Source organism: Peromyscus californicus, unplaced genomic scaffold, assembly GCF_007827085.1.
Source record: "Peromyscus californicus insignis strain IS unplaced genomic scaffold, ASM782708v3 Scaffold_6__1_contigs__length_162567912, whole genome shotgun sequence".
Lineage (NCBI taxonomy): Eukaryota > Metazoa > Chordata > Mammalia > Rodentia > Cricetidae > Peromyscus > Peromyscus californicus.
In genome coordinates, this window is record NW_026294584.1 from 53,465,168 (window position 1) to 53,477,777 (window position 12,610).

The following is a 12,610-nucleotide window of genomic DNA, read 5'->3' on the forward strand; positions in this document are numbered from 1 at the left end:
GTGTCAGATGTTATGATATTGGGCAAGTCAACACAACTGTTCCCATTTCAAGACAGCAATGGCCATGTCATGCCCTCAAGACAGACTTCCACAACTTCTCTTTGTAGCAAAAATCTGTACTGTTTTGTTGACATCTCCCTGGTAGTGAGTGGTGGCAATTTACAAAGTCTTTGTAAACTGCCTTTGTCTTAGGCAAATAGAGGGAAAGCAGGAAGCTCCCCTGCGTCTGTCCCTCATCTTCAGCTCAGCCGTCTTCATATTTTGAGGAGACACATTTTCTGGTGCTCCACACCTCCGTGGCCTCTCCTCCCTAGCTCTGCCATCTCCTGCCCACCTCTCCTGCTTCATTTCTCTCCTTCTCCTGGTTATGCCCAGATCGCGGGGACCGCCAAAAGACCACCACGGAGACCGAATTCCGCACGTAAAAGCAAAGAGCCTTTATTTCAAGCTCTGAGCTTGGTCCCTCTGTCCGACACAGAGGGTGAGAGCAGAGAGCCCTGAGCCCAGGCAGGGTGGGATTTTTATCATAGCAGAGGTTGGGGTGAGGGGGTTTCCAGGCTTCAGGACCCTGACTGGCTGACAATTATCCAGGGGTATCTGTAAAACAAAAATAAGTGTGTGCTAGACTCAAGGACATCTGGCCACCTAATGGTTGGACCATTCATAATGTTAGGTATTTCCTCATCCCTCGGTGGACCCCTGGGTGGTATCAGCTTGAGGCTTTTCCTGGATCTGGGTGTTGCCTGCCAGTAAGCCTGTCTCAGAAGCTATGTCTACGCCCCTAAGCCTGTCATGGCTGCTGTGTGGTCAAGCTATTTTGGGGCCCCTTCACACTCCCTAGCTCCCTTCCCTCTGCCTACCTCACAGTGGCCTAGTGCGTCTCTTGATTTTGGGGCTGATTCTCCTCTACCCCGCTCTTTCTTCTATGCCTCCTGACCTGATCCTCTTCTCCCTGCTTTCGGGGAGCTCAAACTTCCGCTGTTTAATTTAACACAGTGCCCCGGTCGCCACACTCCCTAGCAACCGGTTTGGTTTTCTTGGTTTCATTTACCACTCTCTAAAATGGTCTTACTCCTTGAATTACTTTCTGATTTAGCTCCAAATCGTAAAAGTGTTCGTATTATTTACTGTGAACTTTCCAGAGACGAAGGGCTGGCGATAGAAGGCTGGCTGGCTGAGAGAAGGAGAAGGGAGGGCGGCGACTGCTCCCAGGTCACTGGAGGGCTCGGCCCCGCCCGCCCGGCGGGCGCAGCCCCGCGTCGGAACCCGAGGGCAGCGGTAGCGGTTTCCCCCCTGAAGGGAGGAAGAGTTTCGCGAGAGCACACAGGAAAGGCCAGGCGCCGAGCGGCGGGCAGCGGTGAGTTCGGGGAGCGAGCGTGGGCCGCTGGTGTGTGTGGCCCGGGTGGGGGGGCGCAGCGGCGGGTTGCTGTGCTGAGCAGGGCGTCCCGGGAACCGGCCTGGCGTCCGGGGATCGGCCTTGCAGTTGCTAGCTGCGGTGCGGCGGGAGGAGGGCACTGGGTCGGGCCGGCGTGGCGCGCGCGCCCGTGGTCCCTGCGAGTCAGGTGTGCTGGTTCGAGTCCCAGAGCTGCCCCTAATCTGTGGGCCCCCTCAGTCATGTCCCCTACTTGGACTGTGGGGTACCCCGAAACAAAAACGGAATCAATAGTATTTGATGGGTGGGTCGGTTCATTCATTCCATTTACTAGGTTCTGCTGATGGAGATGGCGAGAACCTGCCCCAAGGAGCTCTGCTTTAGTGAGAAAATCCCCATCTTCCTTGTCAGGAGAGGGGCTGCAGTTAGAATTTGGGAGCTTATGGGGTTGAGGATAACCTGCTTCGAAGGCAAAGATACGCTGATTTAAACATGAAATTGAGATTTTTTTTTTTAAACTGACGTTAATGAGAATGAAAATTCTGGCTACTGAGAAGGGAATATACACTGCTAATGTAGTACATATTTGTGAAGGCAACTTAAATACGGAAAAATTTACGGATTTTATTCACAACCCCATCACAGCTGATCTTCACAGCCAAATTAAGTAATCAGGGCAGATGGCGTTTCTTCATTTTACTAGTGAAGAAGTTAATCGACGTACCCAGGGTCTCACTACCTCAGACACCTCAGCCAGTGCTCTTTGCACACTAGGCCGCCTGCGTATCTCCCCGTCTTTTAATAATATATGAATCATTTATGACAAAAAAGGGAGTTGCATGGGGGTAGGGGTGGTGTTTAAAAAGACGGTCCAGTCAGTGCCCTCGACTTCCAGGTGTTCCTTCCTTCCATGCTGCCCTCCACTTGGATAGTTTTAGCAACCCTCATACTTTGCCTTCACAGGCATGAGTCCCAGTTCTGTAGCTTGTGTCCAGTTTCTCCTATTTCCAAACAGCTAAGTCCAGATGTCTGTTTGGGCTCCACTTCATGTGCCCGGCAGGTATAACAGGCTGAGGTCTCCTTAGCTGCACACTGTTTTCCCACAAACCTGCAATATCAGTCAAAGGCTTGAAATCAAGTTCCGACCTGTTGCCCAAGCACAAAAAGAAATCTCTCACTTCTTGCAGTCAGTTGGTCACCAAGCACTGCCAGACCAAGACCTCCGCATCGTTTATTGACTCTTGTTCCTCCCTTTAGTTGCCTAGAAATTATAGCACCCCCTCCCCCCATGGCCCTCTTCAGCTTTACTTTCAGGTTCTAGCAGTCTGTTTTATATTCTGCCGCTCAAATATGATTTATGTTATTTAGCTGCTAAAAATCTCAAGTTTTGTTTTTGTTTTTTTTCCCATTGCCTTCAACATAATATCCAAAGCCCTTAGTGTAGACTCAAAGTCTTTTCAGATCTTCCTGCCACCCCCATCTTTTATCTGTAAACTACAGTTTCTCAGAATCTGGTGTGTTTATCACCTACATTACAATTATGATAATAATTGCTAACTAACTAAACGTGAGATGATTACTCAGTTCTGGAACAAAGGAGGCTTTGGGGGAAGGGAAGTAATAACCAAGAATACACATTTCCAGCAAATTTTGTGTGTTCTAGTAAGGTTTAATAGGGACCCTAAAGGCTGAGAACCAGTGTTCTAGAAGCTATCCCATACTTATACTCTCTTAGGGCATGTTAATCTCCAAAGTGGTCCATTGGCAGTTGAGGAAACAGTAAGCAGGAAGTTGTCACTGTTCTAACCTGAAGCAGACTTCCTGTATAAGGCCCTCATGTTAGAGGTACCTGTCTAATGCATGCAGGAAGTGACTACTTTTATCTCTTAAGATGAAGGGACACAGAAGGATCTGAACAAGCAGACCTTGCTGGTTATTGTCTTTAAGTCATAGCACCTTGTTCAGTCATGTTTCTGTACAACTTTCTACTCTTCATCAAATTTAACATACACAGGGTTTTATTTCTGAAGGTTTGAGTCAGGTAAAGCTCACATTAAATAGATTTATATCCTTTTTTTTGCTTGTTAATATGTTTTGTTACAGGAGTCTTAGTCTTATTCATGGGTGAGAAGAGAAATTACTTCTTCAGTCTACTACCTTCCTATGTTTTTCAGAACATAATTTGGTATATATGTGTGTGTATGTATACATTTTGTATGTAGCCTTTATACACATACACACACACAAAAACATACATATGTGTGTGTATGTATATATCTATATCTATATATATCTATATCCTTTGTATATTTGTTTGTTTAGGTTGCTATAACTGGGGTGACTTAAATAACAAAAATTTATTTCTCACAATGTGCAAACTGGAAGTATGAACCCAAGATGGTTGTACTGGGTGTGGCACACTCTTCTTAGTCTACAAATGGCTATCTTGATGCTGTGTCTTCAGATGGTGAATTGGGGGTGGATGGGATGTGACATCTGGCTGGTGTCTCATCTTGGAGAGGTGCTGAGCCTATTCATGAGGACAGCATCCTTGTTGTCCCATTATTTCTACCTAATACCATTTCAATTGGAATTAGGACAGACACTTACAAGTTTGGAATCACAGATGTTTAGGCTGTAGTGTATTCTTAACACCTTCCCGTTGTGACTCCTAATCTGTAGGGCTCTGTTTGGCCCCTTCAGGTCCATCCCAGGTAGGCCCATTTTTGTGGACTCCCGTCCTCATCCCCGAACATTTATCTTACTGTGTTGCGACTGTGCTCGTGTGGTTGTATTGCACTTAGGGATTTAACTATTATGAGCATGTGAGAGTGGGACTTAACTCTTCCCTGCCCTGTGTCTTAACACAGAGCAGGTGTTAGCTGTTAAAGACCTCTTGAATGAATAAGTGTTGAGGGCTAGATGGAGGGAGGTCAAAAATTACATGGGCCTTTGGGACTTTTTCTGTACTAGCCTGGATGGCTTCATTGATGTCTGCAGTGTGGATGTTTCTTCCTAGGGGAGGGATTTTAACCAAGGGAAGTTAAAAGGAGAAATAATTTTCATCTGTTTAGATAATAATTTGTTTTAGAAAACTTAGCATTGTGTATATGTTGCAATTTTAAGATGTCATTTACCATCCTACAATTTTAGAGGAAATGATGCAAATCTTCTGCTTTTGTTTATTGGCATTTTGATTGATAGTCCTATTTGAACATAATTGGAATAACACTGGTTATAGATGTCTTTTACCTTCCTGATTTTACTTACATTATATTTTGAGTTGTTTTTTCTACATCTGTGAAAATTCTCCATTAAAAAAAAATTGAATTGTTATGTGACTCACTCACTTGATAGATGTTTCTAGAATGCCTGTCATGTGCCAGATCTTACTTGATGTGTAGGTTCTAGCAGTGACCAAAGCTCTACATTCACGGAGTTTACTCTAGTGGATAAGCTAAGTAACATATTAATAATTATAAATATCATCAAATGATGCCGTACAAAAACAGAATAAGCATATTATGGCATTTTGTTTTTCCATAAGGCGCTAATTTACCTTCCTTATAGGATTAGGTGAGAGTATCTTTCTTGTTGTATTTTGTCATCAGTGAAGATGATAATTTAAAACAATTTTATATGTGAATAATAATAGCTCTTTGTATGTCTCTGATTAGTAAGTTGAGCATTTTTTACTTAGCCACGTGCATTGAGGTTTTTTTGCATGTTCTTTGCCGATTTTCATATTAAAGACCTGGTGTTTTCTTCTTTTTGAATAAGCTGTTGCTGGTAGTTTGGATCCCTCATATGTAACGGACAAATACTCAACAGTAGTGTAGGGGACAGTAAGAAGACAGACATCAGAGGAAGCCTAGAGATCTCCACTTTCTCCCCTCCTTCCTTCTGATAGGCTAGGGAAAGGAGATTGATAAGGAAGGAGGAGAGTCAAGGGAGAAATGTGTGAATAAGGAAGGAAGTGAGATGGGGGAGTGGATGAGAAGATGCTGGTGGTGAGACTGGATAGGAGAACATGAGAAGAACCACAGCAGAAGTGGCAGAGAGAAAACAAGAAAAGGAAGAAAGGCGGGAGGGGGAGACCTTAGAGGAATGAATAATAGGATGCTCCATGATTATCTTGGGTAATTTCTTTTTTCTTTTCCAGCCTATCAAATCTGTAGGAGAAGATGACTGCATTCTTTAAAACACTTCGAAATCACTGGAAGAAAACTACAGCTGGGCTTTGCTTGCTGACGTGGGGAGGTCACTGGCTCTATGGAAAGCACTGGTAAGTATTGACACCCCACTCCATCTGCATCCCACCAAAAACCATTCAAAAGGCCTGGCTAAAATTTTGTTCAGCTGCATGTGTCTATAAAATATGGTAGTTAAACAAAGTTATTCAAATAAAAAAAGGCAAACACTTCTTGTAACCTGACCTATATAATTAACTATACAACTTACACATCAGTGCATGTGGTTAGTAAGGTTGGGAAAAAAGAAGTTTTTATTCACTTTATTTGTTATTGAAGTGATCAGGACCCATTCTGGACAGAAGAAAGTCCTCTTCCAAGTCAGTAGTAAATTGAAATTGTAACTCGTGTATCCTCTTGAGATTATTGTCCAGTTTTTCTCTACGATGGTCTCTGTCTGTCATCCCTTGGTTGCCGGATATTTATTGGCTCTGCTTTCTCCATCCCCTGTGACCGTCTTCATCTATTCATTAGACTGGGATAATTTAAACGAGATCACAACTTAGCACCCTTTGTGTTTGAATAAGGAATTCAGTATAATCATGTGTTATGTCAGCCTTCAGACGTAGCAGGAGAAGAAAGTAACACATCTTCTGTTCTGGCTTTAGGTGGTAAGATTTACATAAACAGAATTTTTTAAAATAAAAATCATAAAAACTTAAGACAGCCAATGTAATTGTAGTCTTTAAGCGACCAAGTGCTACGTCTTATGTGTACCAACACAGAAATCCAGATATATTTGATATTGCTTTGCTAAACAGGGAAGAGTTAGGAATTATGTTGGAAAAGAGATCTGCACTTGATACTTTTATAAATGTTCTCAGTTTACTGCTGGCAAAAAACTTGACGCTGTAGTGTGTGGTATGATATTTTGCAGGTGAGTGGTTCTTTCCTTGCAGGTATTCTCAGAGCTAAGCACCAAGTTCTGTTAGCTACTGTCCACACAGCTTAGTATTTGCAAGGTAAGAAAAGAGTTAGCAGACCTTTCCTCTCGTTTCTAACCTGGGCCCTCAGGGGACCCTGTACTGCCTTTGCAGGACCTCTAAGGCACACTGATGCCGCCTCATTGGGGGCTCCCCTGTCCCCACTGGGTGAAGATCTGAAGAGCTCACTTGTCTTCAGAGGTCCTCTGATACTCCCTGAAGTCTTCAGACTTTTTAAAAGGCCCTCAGTTCTCCAGCATGAAAAGGCTCACTCTGAACGAGGTTTGAAACAGCTTGACTGAAGGCTTCATATGCTCCTTCTCCACCCTTGAAATCCAAGGTTAGGGCCACAGATACAGCTCCTGGGGTCTCGCTCTTCTCTTTCTCATACTTCTGCATACTTTGATACCTCATGGGCCCTTTTACTTACTTTCAAATTGTAGTGAAAAACATGATTTTCCACCTTGATCATTCGTGAGTGAATGTACAAGAGGCCCATGTTGTTGAATACGTTCTTACATGTTGTTGTGCAAAAGAAACTGAAACTATCCCCATTGACCAATCCGTTTTCTTCCCTGCCCTTTTCGCAGCCACTAGCTGCTTTGTTTTCCATGAGTTTGACTGATACAGACATGCAGTGTAGGCAGGATCAGACAGTGTTTGCCCTTTTGTGACTGGTGTATTGCACTTGGGAACTGTCCTTAATATTCATCCACATTGTAGAATGTGGGGTTGCCTTATTTTTAAAGGCTGAACAATTAATATTCCTCTGCATGTGTATGTCATACTTGACTCATTTATCAGTGTAGATTTGGGTTACTTCTGTCTGTTGGCCATTGTGAATAATGTTGCAATGAACTTGGGAGAGAAAATACCTCTTAGATTCTTTTACAGTTCTTTTGGAGACATACCTAGAGGAAGGGCTGCTGGATCATATGGTAGGAAGTGCTATTGTTAGTTTTTTTTTTTTTTTTTTTTTTTACAGGTTCATCTTTTTATTGGACATGTTAACAAAAGAGGTTTAGTCAAAAAGACCAAAGCCCATGTCATCATCAGACTCCTCAGATTCTTCCTTCTTTGCTTCCACTTTCTTCTCCTCAGCTGGGGCAGCAGCAGTAGAGGGGGCAGGACCGCCTGCTGGTGCGGCTCCAGCTGCTGGAGCAGGCCCACCAGCAGATGAGGCTCCCAATGTTGACATTGGCCAGGGCCTTTGCAAACAAGCCAGGCCAGAAAGGTTCAACATTGACACCAGCTGCTTTAATGAGGGCATTGATCTTGTCCTCCGTGACCGTCACCTCGTCGTCGTGCAGGATGAGGGCGGAGTAGATGCAGGCGAGCTCGGAGACGGAGGCCATGTTGCGGACTGCCGGCACGGTGCTAGTCGCCGGATGAAGTGAGGGCCTCACCCCAACGCGGCCTTAGCTTCCTCGGAAGAACCGAGCACCTTGGCGGCAGCTGAGGAAAGCGCTATTGTTAGTTTTTAAGGAGCCTTCAAATTGTTTTTGGTAACAGCTTTTATAGTACTACTAATAGTGCAAAATAGTTCCAGTTTCTCTATATCTGCATTAACATGTTTTGTTGTGATGGGTGTTGTGGTGTTGATTTTCATTTTTCTAAAAATACAGAGTATTTTTTCACATACCCTTTGACCCTTTCTGTTTCTTCTTTGGAGAAAAGTTTGTTGAAGGTCTTTGCCCAGTTCTTAATTGGGCTTTGTTGTTGAGCTGTATGAATTCTTTATATTTTCTAGATATTAACCCATTAGGATATACATGATTTGCAGTTTTTTTCTCACTGTATTTATTGGCCTTTCAATTTGTTGTTGTGTCTTTGGGTGGTCAGATGTTTTTAAAGTTGATGTCCCATTGACTATCTGCTTTTGCTGTTGACGTCCCATTGGCTATTTTTTCTTTTATTGTTGATGTCCTATTGGCTATCTGCTTTTGCTGTTGATGTCCTATTGGCTATCTTTGCTTTTGCTGTTGATGTCCCATTGGCTATTTGCTTTTGCTGTTGGTGTCCCATTGGCTGTCTTTGCTTTTGTTGTTGATGTCCCATTGGTTATCTTTGCTTTTGCTGTTCATGTCCCATGGCTATCTTTGCTTTTGTTGTCTGTGCTTTAAGTAGATTTGTGTGTATGGTGAATGTGTCTGCATATGTATATTGGTCAGAAGTCAGTGTTGGGTGTCTTCCTTAATTGCCCTCCACATTATTTTTTGGGACAGTTACTCATCAACCCCAGAGCTCACTACTTATTGGGCCACAGTAGCTGGTCAGCAGGTTCTGGTTATCTCTGTATCTGCTTCACAGTGCTGGGATTACAGATGTCACACTGGCATTTCACATGAGTGCTAGGGTTCCATAGTTAGGTCCTCATGCTTGCGGGCATGCACATTACCAACTGAGCCATCTCCTTAGTCCTTGCCTGAGCTTTTAGTATCACATCCAAGAAATTATTGCCAAATCCAATGGCATTACACTTTCCCCCAGGTTTGCTTCTAGGAGCTTCATAGTTTTAGGTCACATTTAGGCCTTTATGTTTAATTTTGTATGTGGTATAATGCTAAGATATAGCTTCACTGTTTTGCATGTGGGTATCTGGGCTGGCACCATTTGTAGAATTCTCTGTTGTGTGGTCTTGGGACTTTTGTAGCCAGAAGATTTCCTATGTCCCGGCCTGCTGGTAGTCAGGACAGATCTCTCCCACTCGCGTCCCCCAAATAAACACACAGAGGCTTATATTAATTATAACTGCATGGCCATGGCTCAAGCCTTTTGCTAGCTCGCTCTTATATTTTAAATTAGCGTCCCATTACATGTTGCTTCTTGGGCGGCTCGCTGGAGTCTCCCTCCACCTTCTTCCTGTCTTTCTGTTTTAATTTCCCGCCTGCCTCTAAGCTGGCTTGCCATAGACCAAATAGCTTTATTTATCAACCAATCAGAGCAATACGTATTATATAGTTTTTCTTATATTAGTTATAACTTTATTTTTATTTTTTTAATTTTTATTAGACAAGAAAAGGAGAAATGTGGTGATATTTTATTTGTGCTGAAATGTGGTGATATTTTATTTGTGCTGAAGTATGGTGATATTTTATTTGTGTGTTGATAAATAAAGCCTGCTTGGAGATCAGGGGAAAAAGGCCAGCCATTTTAAGTAAACAGAGAAGTCAGGCAGCACACAGCCTTAATCCCTTAGCAGGCAGGATCTGTGTGTTCAAGGCCACACTAGGGAACAGAGCCAAGCGTGGTGACACACGCCTTCAATTCCAATACCAACCATCGAGGCGTGGAGGTCTGTACAGACAGACAGAAAGTGACAGAGCTGTGTATGAAGAGGAAGTAAGTTAGCTAGGCTAAGATAGCCAATGAGAGGGCAGAACAGCAAGGCAATAAAGGCCTGAATAGACAGGAAGTAACTCTCATTTGGAAGCTGCAGAGTTGGTGAGGTAAGGTTGGCTGGTGGCTTTCCCTATTTCCCTGATCTAAGGCTTTCACCCCTATATTTGGCTCCATGTTTTTTGTTTAATAAGACCATTTAGAAATTTGCAGAATTTTGTTGAAGATATTTTGACCATGTACAATGGAGCTTTATCTCTAGGTTTTCTGTTCTATTCCATGTACCTGTGTATCTATCTGTATGCCAAAACCACATTTTGATTACTATAGCCTTGCAAGAAATTGTGAAATTACGAAGTGAGAAGCTTCCAACTTTGTTCTTTTTCTAGATTATTTTGGCCATTCAGGCTATTTGAGATTTCATATTGATTCTGAGGTGGCTTTTACCTATTTCTACAAAAAGTGCTTTGGGATTTTGACAGGGATTGAATGAAATTGGTAGACTGCTGTGTGTTGTGGCCATTTTAACAGTGTTGTCTTCCAATCCTTGAGCACATGATGTCTTCCTGTCTGTTTTGTGGGTTTTAGTGAACACATCTCTCACTTGCCTAAATTTATTTGTAAATAGTTATTCTTTTTGGTCTTCTTGGTGATTGATTTCTTAGTTTCCTTTATGCACTGTTCAATCTGTATATGGCAGTGCAGCTTGCTTTGTTAATTCTTTTTCAGTCTGGCAGCTTTGCTGAAGTTGTCTTACGGTTCTAACACTTTTTCTGTATTTGGGTGTAACCATTCTGGTGTTCCATATAAAAGGTCATGTTATCTGTAAACAGAGATAGTTTTCTTCTTCCTTTCCTGTTTAGATGCATTTTATCTCTTCCTCCTCCTCCTCTTCCCTTCTTTTCTTTCTCCCGTAATCTCAGCTCCATGGAGTCTTGCTATGTAGCCCAGGCTGGCTTGGGATCTCCCTGCCTCAGCCTCCCAAGTGCTGGGAATATAGTATGTGCCACTACCTAGCACTTGCAATTTACTTTTCTCCCATACTTGGTCTGACTCAGTTCCCCTTTTACCTGTACGAGCTGGCCTTGCAGTCTCACATGCCCCCCCCCCCCCCCCCCCCCGCCCCCCGTTACCACAGCTAGACACATTTCCCTCTTGTCTATGCCTTCCAGACTCCTGCTTCTCCTTCCCTCCTTCTTTCTCTCTTTGCCACTCCCCTTCTTGTCCTTAGTGACCCCTTCTTTCAAGCCTGAGGAGAGAGTTCTCTGCCCTAGGCCGTCGTCTTCTTGTGTCGTGCCCTCCCCTGATGCTCTCACCTGCTCATCTGTCTTCTGTTACAACTCTAGACGTCCAGTCCCAGGGTTTTGTTTGTCTCTATAAAGACCTCTTCTGAGCTTCACACCTCAGTGTATGTTCTGGTGCTGTGTTGGTTTGAATGGGATGCCCCCATAATCTTGTGGCATTTGACACTTGATCCCCAGTTGGTGGTGCCGTTTGGGAGGTGTGGCCTTGCTGACAAATACGTCAGTGGGGTGGGGTTTGAGGTTTGAAAGACTCACACCATTCCTAGTTTGCTGTCTCTGCTTTCTGCTTATGGGGAGGGTGTGAGTCCCAGCTCCCTTCTTCTGCCACCGTGTCTTTGTCCTCTTTAGGAACTCTCAACCTCTGGAACCATAAGCCCAAATCAACTCTTTTTCCATAAGTTACATTGGCCTAGGGTTTTATCATGGCAACAGAAAGGTAGCCAATGCAAGTACTTATCTTAGGATGCTTCACAGGTATTTCTGGCCCAGCATCCTAAAACAAAATCCTCTTGCCCAACCTGCTTCTCGATTATTGGTATTACTCACTATCCATTTTATTTCCCTAGATATTTGGACATCTTCTGTTCTTCCTTACCCACGTTTCTCATATCCTGTGCATAGATTCTAAGTGATTTTAGAGTTTCCTAATGTGTTCTGTTTCTTTTGTCTGTCCCCCACCATCTCCATCCTCATCCACAAGCCCTCCTTTCTTGTGCAGATTCTTCCTAGCTTCCTAGCTCTTTGACTGTTTCTGTTTGCACACCTTTACCATGCTGTTGTTCTGTAAGTGAAGATTGCTGTTGCTTTTAGACTCAAATCCCAAATTCTTACCAGCTGTGCATGAACTTGACCTTAGCTGTATATGTCTTGTTGTACTCTACATTTTAGCATTCAGCCTTCAGGTCTTCATATGGCATTCTTTTCTGGGCTACTGAAGTTTCTCCAAGTCTCAAGTACTATCTTTTCAAAGAGATCTTCCTCATCTAATCTTAGGGACTCTTCCTGCCTTTTCTGTATAAAACACTCATTGCTATTGTAGGGCCAGTGAGATGGCTCAGTGGGTAAAGTGCTTGCTGTGAAAACACAGGGATCTGATTTGGGATCCCCATCACCCACATAAAGGTTAGATATGGCAGTGCGCATCTGTAACCCCATCTTTGGAGTTGTGGAGACGGGACAGTCCCTTGGGCTTATTGGCTAGCCAGTATAGTCAAGACTGTGAGTTCCAGGTTCACTGAGAGACCCTGTCTCCAACAAAGAAGTAGAGTGATAGAGGAAGACACCCAATATCAACCTGCAAGTACAGGTGTACAGGTGAGCACACCTATACATAGTGCACCCCCCCACACACACATACACACACACACAAATAAGTAAAATCACTCATTGCTATTGTGATGATTTTTTTTCTGCTTGTGTCTT

At 43.4% G+C, this 12,610-nt stretch overlaps 1 protein-coding gene and 1 pseudogene across 2 annotated transcripts in view; one reads left to right on the top strand and one right to left on the bottom strand.

Moving 5' to 3' along the window:
• The first annotated feature begins 1,224 nt into the window (after positions 1–1,224).
• Agk (acylglycerol kinase) overlaps positions 1,225–12,610 on the top strand; it is an 81,512-nt gene continuing 70,126 nt past the window's right edge. Inside the window, exons 1-2 of one of the 2 annotated variants that reach the window (XM_052719828.1) lie at positions 1,225–1,357; positions 5,535–5,657. In XM_052719828.1, the coding sequence (XP_052575788.1) occupies positions 5,557–5,657 (101 nt within the window). In that variant the 5' untranslated portion in view covers positions 1,225–1,357; positions 5,535–5,556. Of the gene's footprint in view, positions 1,358–1,440; positions 1,563–5,534; positions 5,658–12,610 lie in introns of those variants that run through there. The other variant, XM_052719829.1, reaches the window with a different exon arrangement.
• On the bottom strand, positions 7,508–8,027 carry LOC128098565 (60S acidic ribosomal protein P1-like; annotated as a pseudogene).